General features: G+C 42.2%; 3 protein-coding genes across 7 annotated transcripts in view; all 3 read right to left on the reverse strand.

The window, feature by feature from the left end:
- Positions 1–2,948, reverse strand: part of LOC121579949 (connector enhancer of kinase suppressor of ras 2-like) — a 56,837-nt gene extending 53,889 nt beyond the window's left edge. For both annotated transcript variants that reach the window (XM_041894961.2, XM_041894960.2), the window contains exon 1: positions 2,587–2,948. In XM_041894961.2, coding sequence (XP_041750895.1) covers positions 2,587–2,653 — 67 coding nt within the window. In that variant the 5' untranslated portion in view covers positions 2,654–2,948. The remainder of the gene's footprint in view (positions 1–2,586) is intronic.
- A 1,727-nt stretch (positions 2,949–4,675) lies between these two features.
- si:dkey-237j10.2 (uncharacterized protein LOC568721 homolog) lies at positions 4,676–6,597 on the reverse strand. Of its 2 annotated transcripts, XM_041895405.2 has the most exons (3): positions 6,394–6,597; positions 6,050–6,187; positions 4,676–5,874 (listed from the first exon to the last, which is right to left on the reverse strand). In XM_041895405.2, the coding sequence occupies exons 2-3, from the start codon at positions 6,177–6,179 to the stop codon at positions 5,198–5,200; spliced, it is 807 nt and encodes a 268-aa protein (XP_041751339.1). In that variant the 5' UTR covers positions 6,180–6,187; positions 6,394–6,597; the 3' UTR covers positions 4,676–5,197. The 2 variants fall into 2 exon arrangements, with proteins under 2 accessions (XP_041751339.1, XP_041751338.1); XM_041895404.2 differs by having other exon boundaries at positions 6,050–6,597.
- A 1,738-nt stretch (positions 6,598–8,335) lies between these two features.
- Positions 8,336–19,058, reverse strand: part of LOC121579951 (SH3 domain-binding glutamic acid-rich-like protein) — a 34,433-nt gene continuing 23,710 nt past the window's right edge. Inside the window, exons 1-5 of one of the 3 annotated variants that reach the window (XM_041894964.2) lie at positions 14,236–14,316; positions 13,793–13,912; positions 11,102–11,287; positions 9,094–9,174; positions 8,336–8,761 (exon numbers count right to left, since the gene is read on the reverse strand). In XM_041894964.2, the coding sequence (XP_041750898.2) occupies positions 8,726–8,761; positions 9,094–9,174; positions 11,102–11,287; positions 13,793–13,912; positions 14,236–14,292 (480 nt within the window). In that variant the 5' untranslated portion in view covers positions 14,293–14,316 and the 3' untranslated portion in view covers positions 8,336–8,725. Of the gene's footprint in view, positions 8,762–9,093; positions 9,175–11,101; positions 11,288–13,792; positions 13,913–14,235; positions 14,317–15,320; positions 15,400–19,058 lie in introns of those variants that run through there. The other 2 variants (XM_041894966.2, XM_041894963.2) reach the window with 2 other exon arrangements.

Consider the following 19,058-nt stretch of genomic DNA (forward strand, 5'->3'; position numbering starts at 1 on the left):
TCATTGAGGTATTGTATGTAGATTGATGAGGGGAAAAAAACTATTTCATCAATTTTAGAATAAGGCTGTAACATAACAAAATGTGGAAAAAGGGGTCTGAATTATTTTCGAATACACAGTATGTGAAACATCACACGTAGGCTCTGTTTTTCCCACGTGACATTTTTCACGTAATTTGTTCACGTATAAATTTAATGTGAAATGTTGTTTTCGAAAACCACGTAACTGACTTGGGAAAATCTCGTTTATTTTTTTCTTCACATGTGATTTGTTTTTCATGCTTTTCTTGTAAGGGTACTTTCATTTGAGAGCTTGCCGCTTGTGGGATTTCCATTCTGTTGCCTTCCTCCAGCTATCAAGGCTCCATGGCAACAGTTTCCTGGTGACCAAGAAGCAAGCCCACTTGAAGAAGTGAATTATTAGCAGTATATTTCTTAATTGTTGCCCTCAGACCTATCACAGAATGAAATACAACAGGTGTATAATATTCATTCTAAATGTCATTTACATTTTACCCAAGGGAATAATCCAGAGTCCTCAATGCCCTCAAAAACAGGTCAGTCCCTCCCTCTTACACTCATTGGCATTGAACCTACTCTCACTCACAGATAATTGTGGTTATGAAATAGATGAGGTACAGTTCAATTAGTTTGCTAACTGCCCTACCTCGATCCACAATGTTGGAACATAGTATGAATGTAAGGCACGCATCACCAAGGCAGGTTCGCTGTCCATGGTGATAGCTTTTCATGAATGCCTCAACTGGTGCATTGGTGTGTGTGTGTGCGTGCCATGCTGTGCCTACTTGGGTGTGTACACGACTGTGTCCACTGGCCACCTTTCAAAAACCACTCAAGAACAAGAGAGCCAAAGCAACCAATAACACACAGTTTACAGTGTGGAGAGGGAGGGGATATTCTTTACAGCTGTGGCAGCACAAAGACATTTCTCAACTTGCATATCAGCATCCTCTGTGTCTCAGATTGCACATCAGCACCCATTCTGTCTCAAATGACCTTAGGATAGATATTAGACCGGCTCTGTCCTTTATGTCAGTTGTATTCTACCAGTCTTATAGACTGTCAAGATGTTGCTATGTATTGGCTTCATCTGTTGACCTACAGCATTGAATATAACAGATGACAAAGATGTCACTTGCCTATGCACTTTCCATGGTAATTGGAGGGTGGAGAATCTGAGACTGAACTGAAGTTCCTTTAGTTGTGTTGTGTATCAGCTGCACAGAAGTTGTGCCGTAGGCGAGCCCTGCCCTTGCTGCGAAGCTGGAAACACATCTGTGACAGCAGCGCCAGAAGCAAGCACGGTTGTGCACTTCTGGACTGACACTTGGCTGGCAGAAATTACTGTATGTGGGAAAACATAACCCATGTCTCTGTTGACACATCACATCTTCTTTAGTTGGATGACAGTAAATCCCTGTGCCCTGGTGAGATAGAAAGTTATCATATCTATCTCACTTGTGTTTGGTTGTTACAGTAACTAATAGGTATTTTGAACGTTATTCCACCGTTTAGATTTAAACGCATTCAGCTCCTCATGCTCACCTTTCTTTCCAATGAAGGCTTGTTGTCAATTAGTGTTTCACCTCCAGAATGACAGAAGTCTGCCACTACTAACATAACGGTGTGCACAATCTGATTATGGCAGGTAATGTAGCGCAACAATTGTTTTGTCATCCATTTGGTCTTACCTAAGGGGTACTTCACCTCAGCTGTACTGTTGGCCCACACAATAATAAAAGTAACTACAGGTAGGTATGTTTTCTCTCATAGAAATATGAATGTTATGGCAGATAGTGGAGAACTCTTCGAAACATACTGAACATCATAACGCCAACCATTTTGAGTTCAGTTAATAGCATATCTTAAAGGTGACTATTGTGGTTGCAAATGCTGCTGTCCAGTTCAATTAGCTTGCAACCTGCAATATGTTCCCTATCACTACCCACAATGGTGGATTTTTGTAGCAATGTAACAAAGTAAATCATAGTCTCTGTCAACACATTTTCAAATAAGGTAGGTTCGCTGTCCATGGTGCTAGTTTTGCAAACGCCTCAATTGATACCAACACTTATTCAATCAAAGTGGTGTGTGTGTGTGTGTGTGTGTGTGTGTGCGTGTGTGTGCATTGGAGCTAAAGAGAGAGAGGGGGGCGAGAGAGAGAGAGAGCACGCAGTCTTTATGGTATGAGGTAATCTAAATGTGAACCTTATATAGGTAAACTGATTGTTGATAAACTGATTGTTGAACACCTTTACACGTCGCATAATAAGTTGGTCTGAGTATCTGGTTGGTGTTCTACAAATACATAGCCTACATCAGGCCAGGGCGATAATTAGGCTACACTGAATAGCGCGCTTCCACATCAGGGTCGGATACACAAAATGGCACACGATCAATATTTCAATGCAAAGAATAGCAGCGTTTTAGCTCAAATCAGCCCCAATTTATTAAACCACCTATTCAGATAAAAGAGAAAAGATGTACACATATCCATGTTAGTTGTTTCAAAATGTATTCTGTCAGTGTCAAGCAAATGAAAAGAAACATGTTTTATAATCATTACCTTTCATCCAATCCAGCACTTGCTTAGGTGTCCATTTGCTTATAGGTTCCATCACCAGGGCCATCATCGATGTCTTCAAATCCTTCAAACAAGGACTTGGTCGAGCGTGAAAAACGGGTGTTGCAAATCAGAAATGTTGCATCGGTATACCAGAGATCAAATAACATAGGTGCACCTTACTGGGTAAAGGCATGGCTGGTGACAGTATCCTGGGTACGGAATGCGATGGTGCAGTCCACGCGCTCACAGAAACGACTCAGCCGCCTGTCTCTCTCTGTCTCTCGCTCTCTCTCTCTCTCACACACACACACACACACACACAACAGTGGCCTACCTGCAGACCCCACTGTACTGTGTAGAGAAGCGAGTCTCTCTCTGAGTGAGAAAGTCTTGCAACCCCTCCCTCCCCTGCACACCCCAGCATCACATGCTTCCTTCCAGAGACACGGGGAATGGTGCAATAATACATAATTACCTGATGCCTTCATAGAGAAACATTGGCAGCTGAACATAAGGCATAACAATTAAGCATATTCTTATAATTTTTTCCTTTTTTATCAGGAATATGTTCACCCCCTTAACTGTCGTAATTTCCAACCAATATGAGTAGGAACAGAACCGAATCCATTGTGTTTTAACCAATAGAAACCTAGTGATGCTTGCATCAATGCCTGTATGGGGGGGGGGGGGCTATACAGTATGGGGGGATACCATGTTAAAACTGGGTCACCCTGCAATTTACATTAAAGTAATGACTCAAACAAGACATGCAAGACACAATTGAATGACAAAGTCGTTTTTTTTCTCAGTTAGTTACAAAATATCTCAGTTACTGTAAAACCACATCATGACAAATGCTGGGGTGTGTGCTTATCACTTCTTTCTGATGTCCCCATGTTTTATTATATGGGAAATACACATTTTGTAGATACTTATCGACCTATAGCCAAAATAACTACTACAACTACAATCAACTATATGTGGTGTGTGCACACTGCATGAGTCTGTTGCATAACACAACACAACAGTACAGGTAGTCTAACTTCATCCCACTGAGTCCCACCATGATATGGTTAATAATTCAGTCCTCACTGCTGGGTGATGATGACACATCTTTACCTGCTAAGCCTATTACTGACTCTTTGAAGATCTGCCCGTGTCTTGTATCTTTATTGAAGTCTACCCATATGTCTCACTATATGGTGTAAAATGGCATCAAACTTCATCAACCTGAACATTTGGTTCTGTTAAATTATCAGAGGCATGGGCACCACTCTCCCTAACCATTACCCTCTCCTATGCTGCTCTAACAGTGCCATGCTAATAGTTCTTGGCTTGGCTGGTGTATGACCCAGTGGCTCCCGACAGGGTGTGAAATGGTGGCATTGGCACTCGCTCCCCACACACACCGGTTTACTGTAAATCCTCTACCAAGCAGCATGCCACTATGATCACTAGCAATGCCCAGTTGGTCCATCATAGCCTACCCATATACTAAACATGTGCTTAAAGTCACTTGATACTGGTTTTCACATTAGATGCACCCATCTGAAAGAAAAATTCATGCATTATCTAGCACATGCTATCACATAGTCACACTCACGTAAACCCTGCCAGCCATACATCCCTGCCTTTGATGCCAAAGAGGGTGATTTCTGAAATTAAGCTACCCACATGAGTCATGACATTCACTTGATATGAATGACAGTGATCCAGATGGAAAGGCCTGCTCAGAGGTAAAATAACAATCTGTCATGGCTAAACCAGAAAGTGTCTGATATACACCTTATGTTTAGTATACTTTTATACACTGAGTGTACAAAACATTAAGAACACCTGCTCTTTCCATGACATAGACTGACTCAACAGTAGGAAGGTATTCTTAATGTTTTACCCATTCCAATGGCCAGTTTATTCTCCACAAGACATGACCGCAATAGCTCAGTGCTTTAGCATATTCATGTTTTCTATTCAGTCAGTTGCATCTAAGATTAAAAAGCATTTCAAATTTGGCACAGCTTGATATGTTGATCTGACACAGATGTTGTGTAATATGCTTTCTTGTCAAAATGCAATGTGACACTTGCAGTAAACATGCAATGTTTATGTATGACAGGAGGTGTCAATAATTTCCAACTTTTTTTTGACAACCAAGATAGCGAAATAGCATTTTTTACTGTTTTGTAATAGTCTGTGGTTATGAAAATATAATTTCAGATCTGCGATATCTGTGAGGAATCATTTCTCAGAAACTAGAACCAATATGTTTTACAAGGACTAAGTTATCCCTCACCTTACAGTTTTTCTCCTCTTTGTCCTTCAACTTGAAAGCTTGACATTGTCTCAAGTATTACATTACAGGAACTGGTTGCATTTATGAAGTAGATATTATGGACATTGTGTCATTTTCTAAAGATATTTCTTCTAACAATTCAACAAAATGAAGGGATCTCCTTCCCAAACTATCAATTTAATTTACCTCTTGAACCGAATGCAATGTAACTGACCACCAAGTTTACAGATTCAGTATAGAGAAAACGAAACCAAATCTGTAGACCATTCTCAAGTGTGTTAGAGTCGGCAGACAAAGTGGAACTACTGCTGGTTTCAGTCAGGTGGCCTTTCTTCTGGGCTCAGGGTTGGAGATGCGCAGGTTGGGGGAGCTGAAGTGGGAGCTAGCCACGGTGCAGGCGCTAAGGTAGTGGATGACGATGCTCTGGGCCGTACTGGAGTCCAGGCCATGGTCCTGACAGAGATGCAGGCTGAGCTGCATTACTGGGGCTGGTAAGAGGCCCTGGGGAGGGGTCTGGGCCAGGGGAGAGCTGCCCCGGGCCAGGCTGTCCTGCATGTGCTGTCTGTACACCTCCAGCAGCTTACTCTCCAGATAGCCATTCAGCATGGAATTGGACAGAGGCTCCCTGTTCAGGGTGATGATGCTGCTGTCCATGACCAGGTAACCCTCATCCTGCAGGGGCTGGGACTCCACCTGTACCCCAGGCTCCACAGGCCCTGTGGGTTCCAAGGCCTCCATCTCTCCCAGGTCCTGCGACTGAAGAAGTGGTCCTTCGAACACCTCCTTCTCCAGCCGCGGGCTCTCTGAGCTCCTGTTTCCCACATGGTCCCCTCTGAGCTGCAGGTCGGGGTAGTCTTTGCAGAAGGTGGTGCAGCACCAGGAGCGATAGAGCTCCAGGTCACCATAGTCGTCACTGTGGCTATTGGGGATGGTGAGGGCATCACTGAGCCTGGTTGTCACTCTAGGACCAGACTGCACCAGACCTTCCATGTTTCCTGTGCAGTCCACACACAAGCACATTTAAAAATGTGGCAATAAAAAAAGAAAACAATTATTAAACATCATACTCATGCCTGGATGAACTTAATCTCATATTAACGTTTTAAGATGTAGCATAGCCTACTGATCCAGAAAGACATGCAGCATTTCAGACAAATCCAAAATGCTTACCTGACATTGAACCTGGGGTCAGAATGTTATTGGGGGCAGGATGTGGTGGACGTTCCTGAGCCTTTGTGGAATGGGGGTCACAATCCTCTTCCCTGTACCTGAAGACTCTGATGAAGGCTTCTCCCAACATGACAACCACTACATAACAGTGCATATTGTCTCAATACAACATAGCAGCAAACCACACCAACTAGCACTTTCAATTGTGATTCTCCATAGATCTGGTTCCAGGAAACCACCCCCCATCAGGCTCGAAAGATAAATAAATACTTAGATTCTCTTGCCAGGTCACATAAAACATAACATAGTATAAAACACATGACAGATACTGACAATATCCCTACCTGTTTTTACAATAGATGGTGTTCCTTTAGTCTGTCCACTAATACAAGGTTTACAAGTTAGCTACAGATTTCTCTAACTGGTGAGCATCCACGGTAGTGTGCTGTCCCTAATTGTACTGAGCTTCTGAGTAGCTAATGTTAAAAAGAGGAAGCATTGTAAGAACTAAAATTAGAACACTCACTGCCCCTGCTTTTCAGCTTCTGCCTTCCGTGGTGTGATATTCGATTTAGAATGTAAGGAGAAGTGAAACAATTGTGACAACAGTATACTTTGCAATGTCCATTTGAGATTAACAAGAGTAACAAGGAAACTGGGTAAGAATAAGATAGACTGAGTAGTAAAGTAACACTATTTTATTATCAAACATGAAAAATATCTCATTGAATTAAATTTTCTCATACAGTGGGGAAAAAAAGTATTTAGTCAGCCACCAATTGTGCAAGTTCTCCCACTTAAAAAGATGAGAGAGGCCTGTAATTTTCATCATAGGTACACGTCAACTATGACAGACAAAATGAGAAAAAGAAATCCAGAAAATCACATTGTAGGATTTTTAATGAATTTATTTGCAAATTATGGTGGAAAATAAGTATTTGGTCAATAACAAAAGTTTCTCAATACTTTGTTATATACCCTTTGTTGGCAATGACACAGGTCAAACATTTTCTGTAAGTCTTCACAAGGTTTTCACACACTGTTGCTGGTATTTTGGCCCATTCCTCCATGCAGATCTCCTCTAGAGCAGTGATATTTTGGGGCTGTCGCTGGGCAACACGGATTTTCAACTCCCTCCAAAGATTTTCTATGGGGTTGAGATCTGGAGACTGGCTAGGCCACTCCAGGATCTTGAAATGCTTCTTACGAAGCCACTCCTTCGTTGCCCGGGCGGTGTGTTTGGGATCATTGTCATGCTGAAAGACCCAGCCACGTTTCATCTTCAATGCCCTTGCTGATGGAAGGAGGTTTTCACTCAAAATCTCACGATACATGGCCCCATTCATTCTTTCTTTTACACGGATCAGTCGTCCAGGTCCCTTTGCAGAAAAACAGCCCCAAAGCATGATGTTTCCACCCCCATGCTTCACAGTAGGTATGGTGTTCTTTGGATGCAACTCAGCATTCTTTGTCCTCCAAACACGACGAGTTGAGTTTTTACCAAAAAGTTCTATTTTGGTTTCATCTGACCATATGACATTCTCCCAATCCTCTTCTGGATCATCCAAATTCACTCTAGCAACCTTCAGACGGGCCTGGACATGTACTGGCTTAAGCAGGGGGACACGTCTGGCACTGCAGGATTTGAGTCCCTGGCGGCGTAGTGTGTTACTGATGGTAGGCTTTGTTACTTTGGTCCCAGCTCTCTGCAGGTCATTCAGTAGGTCCCCCCGAGTGGTTCTGGGATTTTTGCTCACCGTTCTTGTGATCATTTTGACCCCACGGGGTGAGATCTTGCGTGGAGCCCCAGATCGAGGGAGATTATCAGTGGTCTTGTATGTCTTCCATTTCCTAATAATTGCTTCCACAGTTGATTTCTTCAAACCAAGCTGCTTACCTATTGCAGATTCAGTCTTCCCAGCCTGGTGCAGGTCTACAATTTTGTTTCTGGTGTCCTTTGACAGCTCTTTGGTCTTGGCCATAGTGGAGTTTGGAGTGTGACTGTTTGAGGTTGTGGACAGGTGTCTTTTATACTGATAACAAGTTCAAACAGGTGCCATTAATACAGGTAATGAGTGGAGGACAGAGGAGCCTCTTAAAGAAGAAGTTACAGGTCTGTGAGAGCCAGAAATCTTGCTTGTTTGTAGGTGACCAAATACTTATTTTCCACCATAATTTGCAAATAAATTCATTAAAAATCCTACAATGTGATTTTCTGGATTTTTTCTCTCTCAATTTGTCTGTCATAGTTGACTTGTACCTATGATGAAAATTACAGGCCTCTCTCATCTTTTTAAGTGGGAGAACTTGCACAATTGGTGGCTGACTAAATACTTTTTTTCCCCACTGTATGTGCAAAGCATGTCTTTATCATCTACTAAATGCCTAGTATTTGGGTACTCATTCCGCCTTGATATCAATATCATATTGAACACTGGATACTGCCCAGCATTGGCTTGAACTATTGTAACAGTACAAGGTCACCACTTTAAAGACATTGTCAAAAAACACAACATTTGGTCAATTCGATCCCAGTCTGATTACCTTTCACAACAAAATAAAGCTCTATGATTGCTCTGAGAAGACGTTTTCCAGACGAGCAGTGGCAAGCTGCTGTAGAGCTGACGGGAGGATGCCAGGAGAGGGCACTGTGGTCCGCTAATCAAAACCATACGGCTACTGTTGCTCCAGTGTGGCCAAGGCCTCTGCTTCCTGTGGGTGGTATGAAAGCAGTGCTAAGAAAATGATACAACACCAGGCTTGAGACCATTTGTAATTATGCTTCCACCAAAAGGTGTATGTAATTTTACCAGAACATTTGTGTGTAAGTATTGTAATGATATAGTACAGTAGCCAAAAGAACAGTCTGGACCTGCAGGTCATCCTTCATTGCCTCTATGTTGGGCAACAGAGCTGTGAAATACATGGTAGTAGCGGAAACAAGCAATCATTAAAAATAGATGGACTGGTCACTTGCACCTGAGTATGTTCCTCTGTGTGTGGTTGTGACAGACTGAGCATGTCCATAAGATCATGGTCTTTACCTTGGAGCCTGGAGGGGCTGTTAGGCCCAAGAATGCATACACTGCATGCTCCTCACGGGCATCAAAGAAGGCCTCATAGTTCTGCAACGACAACACAAAGGCAGCTGTCTCACTAAGTATGTTTCATAAGGTTATTACAACAGAGATCATGCTCATGGGCCCCAACTCCCTCATCAAGAAACTGGGTCAACTCAACACGACAATAGATGGCTACAAAAGCCACTCCAACTCCACTGTTAGGAACCTTGTTACATTTGACCCCACTCTTTCATTTGAACCCCACATCTGGAACATCACCAAGTCAGCCTTCTTCCACCTCAAAACATCTCACTACTCAGATCTTCTCTCACTGACCCCACTGCTGAAACCCTCATTCACACCTTTGTTTTATCACGCCTGGCCTACTGCAACGCCATTCTCTAAGGACTCCCCGCCAAAACACTGGACAGACTGCATGAGTCCTCACACACACAAAACTTCGGGACCACATCCCCCCCACCCTCATCAAACTCCACTGGCTCCCAGTTCAATATAGGATCATCTTCAAATTGCTCATGCTCACCTACAAAGCACTTAATGGACTGGCGCCCACATACCTTACTGGCCTCCTGCACCCCTACACTCCCACCTGTTCACTGCACTCCTCTGACACCGGCCTCCTCACCATCCCTGCAACCAGGCTCCGCTCCATGGGAGACCGGGCTTTTAGAAGTACAGCTCCCCAACTCTGGAACTCCCTCCCTCTCCATGTCAGAACCTCACAATCCATACACATATTCTAGTCCACAGTAAAGACACACCTCTTCACACAGGCTTACCCAGATTCTCTGTTGTCTTAGCTTTTATCCTCTGTCTAGTTCACTTCCCTGGTTAGTCTGTCCTTTTGTTTAGTATACTTTTATGCACTGAGTGTACAAAACATTAAGAGCACCTACTCTTTCCATGACATAGACTGACCAGGTGAATCCAGGTGAAAGCTTTGATCCCTTATTGATGTCACTTGTTAAATCCACTTTAATCAGTGTAGATGAAGCCTTGAGACAATTGAGACATGGATTGTGTATGTGTGCCATTCAGAGGGTGAATGGGCAAGAAAAAATATGTAAGTGCCTTTGAACGGGGTATGGTATTTGTTTTTGTATTTATTATGGATCCCCATTAGCTGCTGCCAAGACAGCAGCTACTCTTCCTGGAGTCCAGCAAAATTAAGGCAGTTTATACAATTGTAAAAACATTACAATACATTCACAACACACTGTGTGCCCTCAGGCCCCTACTCCACCACTACCACATATCTACAGTACAAAAATCCATGTGTACGTGTGTGTATAGTGCATATGTTATCGTGTGTGTGTATGCATGTGTCTGTGCCTATGTTTGTGTTAGTACGTGCCAGGCGCACCAGTTTGTGTCAAGAACTGCAATGCTGCTGGGTTTTTCACACTCAACAGTTTCCCGTGTGTATCAAGAATGGTCCACCACCCAAAGGACATCCAGCCAACTTGACACAACTGTGGGAAGCATTGGAGTCAACATTCGCTTTCGACACCTTGTAGAGTCTGTGCCCCAACGAATTGAGGCTGTTCTGAGGGCAAAAGGGGGTGAGGGTGCACCTCAATATTAGGAAGGTGTTCCTAATGTTTGGTATACTCTGTGTATACTTACTTATTTTAATATATGATTTTATAGCTTTTTACCCTGCTGATTTTCTTGTGTTTGTAAAGTAACTTTGGGTGTCGTGAAAAGCGCTTAAAATAAAATGTATTATTATTTATTATTATTACACAAATTGCTACAAAGGTACCGGGCTGCAATATTCTCACAGAGTATGTTGAGAATGTCTACCTTTAATTAAACATAAAAAATATGAACAAGGCACTTTTGGTTATCAAAGCATAATCTACTTCATTATGCAGTTGCTAGCATACTGTCCTTTGACCTCTCATCACCAGCTTCAGACAGTAAGCTTCACTACACTGTGAAGGGGTCAGTACAGTACAACACTCACCCCACAGTAATGTTCTTCATTAAATATCTGTGGAGGCAGGGGGACCCCCGTCATTGGTCTGAAGTCCTCAGGTACATTCTCCCTCATCCACTTCCTGTTGTCTTCACTAGTGACGATGTCACACTCCTTAAAGTCAATCTTGTTGACAGTTAGGAAACCCATGATGTCTTGCTGCTGCTTCTTAATCTACAGGCAGAAAGGGGATGAGATATTTAATTAGGTAATTTAATTATGTTTTGATGTGTAATAAAGGGTGGAGTATGGGGAGATAAGCCTCTATTCACTTTGCAGAGCCTCTGCAGCTGGGCTGCATTCTATAGGAGAGCCTGAGGACTGAGACAGACCCAATAAGGCCTCTGTGCAACCAGGATCAGCTCAGAAGCCAGGCACAGACCAAATATGGCAGTAGGAGGACAGCCCAGTGTTCCCATGCAACCACTTCTGTTCTGTCTAAACTCTGCGCTGCACATACAGTGCTATGAAAAAGTATTTGCCCCCTTTCTAATTTTCTCTACTTTTGCATATTTGTGATACTGAATGTTATCAGATCTTCAACCAAAACCTAATATTAGATAAAGGGAACATAAGTGAACAAATAACATAACATAACAATTACATATTTATTTCATTTATTTCATAAACAAAGTTATGCAACACCCAATTCCCCTGTGTGAAAAAGTAATTGCCCCCTTACACTCAATAACTGGTTGTGCCACCTTTAGCTGCAATGACTCCAACCAAACGCTTCCTGTAGTTGTTGATCAGTCTCTCACGTCGCTGTGGAGGAATTTTGTCCCACTCTTCCAAAAAGTTGACTCAAGTTTGCCAAAAAGCACCTGGATGATCATCAAGACTCTTGGAAGAACGTTCTATGGACAGATGATTCAAAAGTATAACTTTTTGGACGACATGGTTCCAGTAATGCCTGGCGAAAACCAAACTCTGCATTCCACAGTAAGAACATCATACCAAAGGTCAAGCATGGTGGTGGTGGTGTGATGGTTTGGGGATGCTTTGCTGCCTCAGGAACTGGACGATTTGCCTTAATAGAAGGAACCATGAATTCTGCTCTGTATCAGAGAATTCTACAGGAGAATGTCAGACCATCCGTCTGTGAGCTGAAGCTGAAGCGCAGCTGGGTCATGCAGCAAGACAATGATCCAAAACACACAATCAAGTCTAAATGAAAATTGCTAAAAAGCAACAAATTGGAAGTTTTGGAATGGCCTAGTCAAAGTCCAGACCTAATCCCAATTGAGATGTTGTGGCAGGACTTGAAATGAGAAGTTCATGCTTGAAAACCCACACGTCACTGAGTTAAAGCAGTTCTGCATGGAAGAGTGGGCCAAAATTCCTCCACAGCGACGTGAGAGACTGATCAACAACTACAGGAAGCATTTGGTTGGAGTCATTGCAACTAAAGGTGGCACAACCAGTTATTGAGTGTAAGGGGGCAATTACTTTTTCACACAGGGGAATTGGGTGTTGCATAACTTTGTTTATGAAATAAATGAAATAAATATGTAATTGTTGTGTTATTTGTCCACTTATGTTCCCTTTATCTAATATTAGGTTTTGGTTGAAGATCTGATAACATTCAGTATTACAAATATGCAAAAGTAGAGAAAATTAGAAAGGGGGCAAATACTTTTTCATAGCACTGTAGAAGCCTGTCTAGAAAATCCTGTATAGACAACATTTCTGTATTGTCATGGTTTTGACTTGCAAATTCACAGTAAGCAATAATATCCGTCGTTTCAGACCAGATAATTCAGAGCTTGGCTGAGGCAGTCGTTCTGTAGCCGTTGTGCTCTTTGACTGATTCTTTAGAGAGTGATGTAATTGTGTGAGGTATGAAGCTCAGATGTCCTAAGACTGATCCTGTCCAGCTGTTCTGGCCCAGAACACCACTGGCAATGGTCCTTTAGGCTAGGCGTGTTGTTTTGCAGTATGTAGGGAAGGAGTGGTGGGGGAGTCAACATCTGATGGGAGAGTCTAGTTAAGCTTGACCCCTCACCCTCACCACAAGGCCATTTGGACGAAAACAGCTGCTTGAAAAAATCTGAGCTGTTTAACCAAGTGCTTTACCTAAACATTCTTGTCTGCACGCTCACTCATAAAAGCACTCTTACACAGAGGGGGTTGAGCAGGAGTAAGAGACTGCTATTCTTACAGACAATAAATATGTGATTATGTATCCTCTTCTGATTTTATACTGTGCTGTAAATGCCTTTTAGATACAACACAATCATCGTTTTTTGTTAATACTATATTAACAATATAAACAAATTAATAGAATAATAGTCATATGACAAATCAATATCTACAAATTGAAGGTCCTCTTTATCAAATCATTGTTTTATGGTAATTACAATAGCCTATGCATTGGCATGCATGAGAAGCCTATAGAATCGAATGTATTTGTGCGGCTGTCAGTCCCAGCTTCTACTCTATTGCTCGGGACATCCCATGCACAACTTGCAGAACTTTCAAAAGCAAGTGAATGTCCATGCTCATTCAATACTCGATTAAGCTTAATCCATTTGATATGATAGTATCTGCGTAGCTACAACACAATAGCTCACTTGTATGAGTACGACACACCTAATGCAAATACTTTGAATTCGCTAAGAAAATGAACATAAACGGTCAATAGGCTATAAGGCTTACTCAATACTCAAGATTTCTTACCGCTGTCGATCCGGAGGATGACGCTATAAAGACTTTTATCACCATGGCTGTTTGGTTCACTCCCCAAAACCCAAGTGAGCGGTGCACCGACGTCTCCAAATGATCTCTCTCTCTCTCACACTGTAATAACAGATGGAAATCAGATCTCTAAAAACAATTGGGAACACTTCAAACTATATATCCTAGTGCTTTCTAAATGCATTTTCAAATACATTTGACTATGTTAATATTTTGAACTCCTATTTATATAGTCTATAAATAAGTAATAAATGCTCCTCCCATATTTTTCAAGTGAGAATTTAAATTCAAATAATTGAAATAAAGCTAATAGATGTACTCAGACATAAGGAAAACATAGTAATATGCTTATAACCTACTAACTACACAATGCAATATACTGTCTGAAAAGAGAATAGGGATATGAAAAATCCGGGTGATTATACCCTTTGAACGTCCCGCCTACTTCCTGGTGTAAAACTGTTTTTTTGAATGGGCATCATGCTTATATCATCAAATTCATGAAAATAGGGTCATTTAAGATATATGTAACATGATATTCATATTCGTGGATTAATTTACACCCAATTCCTTTTATGAAGCTTTTCGATTTTAGAAAACGCAATCAAAAACCTTAATGAAAGGCATCAGGTCCACGAATTAATCCACGAATATAATTGTACAAATATTTTAAATTACCCCATTTTCATGAAATTGATTATACATTTGAAGCCCGTTCAAAAACAGTACCGAACTTGCAACAGATGTAGACGGGACTTTCATAGGAGTACCACAGTATGAGTCATAATACCCATGAAACCTAGCGGTAAAACCCAGAAATGGTTCCAATCGTTTTTTCGTCGGAGATTTTAGAACTACTTCATATAAGGTCTGTGTTTCATGTAGGCTTTCCCTGACGTGACGTTTTGATAACCGTGCAAATCTCTCTCGGACAAGGTAACTTTTATCAATATATTCGCCTTAAACGAAATGCTAATTAGCCGCTAATGTGGCTATCATACAGAACTACTACACATCTTGTTGCAAGCTTTGACATCAACCCTCAAGGCACATGCCTTGTTCAAAACAACTGGGAACTCGTAAAAATACGAGGTCAAATCATGACGTCAGTGATCTTCAGTTCGGAAAGTCGGAGCTCTAGAAAGAGGCCAGAGTTCCCGAGTTGGAATTCCGAGTTGAATGACAGTTCAAATCGTTTTTTCACAGTCAGAGCTCGTTTTTTTTCTCCCAAGTTCCCGATTGTTTTGAACACACTGAAGTCGGAAGCCAGATTTCCGAGTCCCAGTTGTTTTGAACAAGGCAACATTTCTCCATGCGAACTCATCGACGAGTAGCAAGTAGCGTAGATATTATAGGCATTTTAGTTTCTCGTGTGGTGTATTCTTGTTTAGCATTTTTCAAATTACCTAACTAGCTACCTTAGCATTTTTGAATTACCCTCTGCCTTTGTAGCGAACTAGCTAACCGTCTCACCGTCGATCAGAAGCAAGGATGGTTCTGTGCTATGTACCTGATTGTAACCTCAAACGTTATCCGATAAGCACACGTGCATTTTATCGTTTTCCGACCTCTGTAATCGAGAGGCGTCGCTGGATCCGTGTGTTAAGGTAAGCCGTGTTTGCTAGCTGCTAAAAAGCTATTTTGGTTAGGTCAAAGATCTGTGGTTAACTAGGAGCTTATGAAAATGTGCTAGATAACCGCCGGTCCTTACAAGTAAAAAGAAAACCAGCATAGGCTAGCATAATGACTGTTGTGTTGTGACCTTATTGACAAGTCTTTAGTGAGCTAGCCAGGTAGTTAATGTTAACTCACAGTTTGTGTAGTCAGACTTGCTAGCTAACGTTAGGCCGGCACAATGGCAAGGATAGTTGGTTAGCTACCATGTCACCACTTACAAAAGTCTGACTACACGAACGGTGAGCTAATGTTAACTAGTTAGCTGGTAGGCTAGCTATCTACATTAGCTAAAGTTGGCTAGCTAGAGCACAAATAACTCGTGGGCTTAATGTTTTCCCCAGTGTGGTGCCAGGAAAATAACCTCTCACTCAACGTCAACAAAACAAAGGAGATGATCGTGGACTTCAGAAAACAGCAGAAGGTGCACCTCCCTATCCACATCGACAGGACCGAAGTGGAGAAGGTGGAAAGCTTCAAGTTACTTGGCGTACACATCACTGACAAACTGAAATGGTCCACCCACACAGACATTATGGTAAAGAAGGCGCAACAGAGCCTCTTCAACCTCAGGCGGCGGAAGAAATTTGGCTTGGCACCTAAAACCCTCAAACTTTTAGAGATGCACAATTGAGAGCATCCTGTCGGGCTGTATCACCGCCTGGTATGGCAACTGCACCGCCCGCAACCGCAGGGCTCTCCAGAGGGTGGTGCGGTCTGCCAAACACATTACCAGGAGCAAACTACCCGCCCTCCAGGACACCTACAGCACCCGATGTCACAGGAAGGGCAAAAAGATCATCAAGGATATCAACCACCCGAGCCACTGCCTGTTCACCCCACTATCATCCAGAAGGTGGCAACACAGGTATTGGTCTGGCCCTGGCCTTTGCAGTTAAAGGCTATCGCTGCATCATCATCATGCCTGAGAAGATGAGCATGGAGAAGGTGAATGTGCTGAGAGCCTTGGGGGCGGAGATCGTGCGTACCCCCACCGCCGCACGCTTTGATTAACCGGAATCCCATGTGGGCGTGGCCTGGCGTCTGAAGAACGAGATTCCCAACTCTCACATCCTGGACCAGTACCGTAACCCTAGCAACCCCCTGGCCCACTACGACACCACTGCAGAGGAGATCCTGGAGCAGTGCGATGGTAAGGTGGACATGTTGGTGGTCCAATACATGGAGGATGGCTCGCCCTGTCTTAGACAGATGGTATTCGGGGTGGTAACGGCCATTAACATGAGGCGGGGAAGCGCACGCTGTCAGAGTGCTCACTGACCGACTAGCTGTGACCACTTCCTGTTTCCTGTGGAGAGTAGGAAGTGACCGCCCGCTTGACACCCTCTGAGTAACGACAATGAAGAAGATTATGAAGATGTCGACTTTTAGGAGTGGCGGGGGTTGTGGTTTAGTCTTAAAAGAAGTGTATAGTCATTTCCTCCCTTTTTGGCTACATCGGTTTTGTTATTTGTCTGTGATGACAATAATTATTCACTGTAGCCTATACTGCGATTGAAGCAACTTAGCTGGTTTCAGATACATAGTTTTCCGCTAACTTTAAGGTATAGAAATTAAATGTAACAAACAGTGTGCAACTAGAGACACTTCCATCTGTCTTGCCTCTTCATTATTGGAAGTAACTTTTACTTTAAGATCTACATATAAATAGTGTTCCTCTGACTATTTTATTGCCGATATCAATATCGTCGATAGACTAATAACTCAGTAAATTTGAATCTTTCAGCTAAATAGTCATCATATAGCTACCATTTTGTATTGCATTAAGGTTTGTATGTAACTGATATGCAAATGTAACATTCATCTTTAAGACTTTAAAGCACATCATAGATTCTTAATTACTTATTTGATACCAACAAAGTTACATCGCCATGTAGTGGCAGCTAAAGACATGGCATGTACCAAAAAATGGTTATTTGGGTTGTTCAATCTGAAACGGATACCAAGACAACATTAATTGACAACATTCAAAGAGATAGGATGTCAGTGAAGGGTACCTGTCTTTTGTTTGAAGGGGTTGGAAAAAGTAAGCAAGGTCGCAGGGTAGGTCAGGTTAAGGATAGGTGAGTTTGGCACACAATCAAACTGCAACCCAAACAGTATGACTTGTGTTGGGTAATTTTTTTCTTGTATTGAATAAGGCTGTATTGAATAGTTTGTTGGTTGAGAGTATTTAAAGCAGAGAGTCCCCTCACAGTGCAGGTGTTTTATACAGGCCTGTCTGTCTGGGGCAGTTTGTTTAAGCCAAGGGTTGGGTTGTTTGAACTTTTTACAAATGTTCTGTACTTTATGTACAATCATTAATGTGTAATGTTATGTATGAACATGGACCCAGAGCTGTTATGATCTATTCACTTTAGCAGGGATGTATTTGTATGTAAATATGTCTTTAGTGTTCTTAAGTATGAAAAATGTATGCACTCACTAACTGTAAGTCGCTCTGGATAAGAGCGTCTGCTAAATGACTAAAATGTAAATGTAAGGTGAGGTCAGTACAGGTGCATCAAAGCTGGGACCGAGAGAATGATAAACAGCTTATATCTCAAGGCCATCAGACTGTTAAATAGCCATCACTAGCACATTAGAGGCTGCTGCTGCCTATTGAAATCACTGGCCACTTTAAGAAATTGAACACTAGTCACTTTTAATAATGTTTACATATCTTGCACTACTTAAATTCCATTCCTTACTTAGATTTGTATGTATTGGGTATATGTTGTGAAATTGTTAGATATTACTTGTTAGATATTACTGCACTGTCGGAGCTAGAAGCACAAGCATTTCGCTACACCCGCAATAACATCTGCTAAACACGTGTATGTGACAAATAAAATTTGATTTGATTTGAGTGCATCTGTTGTACATGCATCTGTTGGACTAATCAAATGACCTGTGAAGTCAGTTGGAAATGTCAGCAAGGATGGAAATTAAGCTAGTACTTTTCAGACTGGGCTAGTAGACAATGTGCCAAACTAGCCTGACACAGCAGTGAAATGGCTAGTAGAAAATGTGCCAAACTAGCCTGACACAGCAGTGAAATGGCTAGTAGAAAATGTGCCAAACTAGCCTGACACAGCAGTGAAATGGCTAGTAGAAAATGTGCCAAACTAGCCTGACACAGCAGTGAAATTGTGCCTTTACAAACATAGCATGCCACAGATTTAGGACCTGAATGTTTCCCAGGCTAGTAGAAATCATGGTCTGCTGGCCCGTGCCCAAAATCCTTATGTTCCATCCCTGCACGTCAGTACCTTTCAGACAATCCTCCTACCACTGTTGGTCCTACTTAGTGACCTCATGGCTGAGGGTTTTAACTTTCCTCTTGAGAATTAGAATCATGAGTACAGCTGTATAGCTCATCACAATACTTCACCTCTTCGGGCAAATATGACCCTAGACTGATCCTGATCATCTAGTTGAGCATTCAGTTGCTTTGACATCACAAGTCATGAAAACCTTATTAAGAGTTGAGGTGGCAGCCTATCTGGATCATTTGCAATTTGCCTACTGCCCAAAAACTGGTGTTGAAGATGCTCTGCTCTATCTCCTCCAC

This window comes from Coregonus clupeaformis, chromosome 13, assembly GCF_020615455.1.
Source record: "Coregonus clupeaformis isolate EN_2021a chromosome 13, ASM2061545v1, whole genome shotgun sequence".
Lineage (NCBI taxonomy): Eukaryota > Metazoa > Chordata > Actinopteri > Salmoniformes > Salmonidae > Coregonus > Coregonus clupeaformis.

Coding starts and splice junctions, on each gene's coding strand:
- si:dkey-237j10.2 (XM_041895404.2), bottom strand. CDS start 6,203: ATGCACTGTTATGTAGTGGTTGTCATGTTGGGAGAAGCCTTCATCAGA. Junction 5,875..6,049: donor GACCCCAGGTTCAATGTCAG/GTAAGCATTTTG, acceptor TGGACTGCACAG/GAAACATGGAAGGTCTGGTG.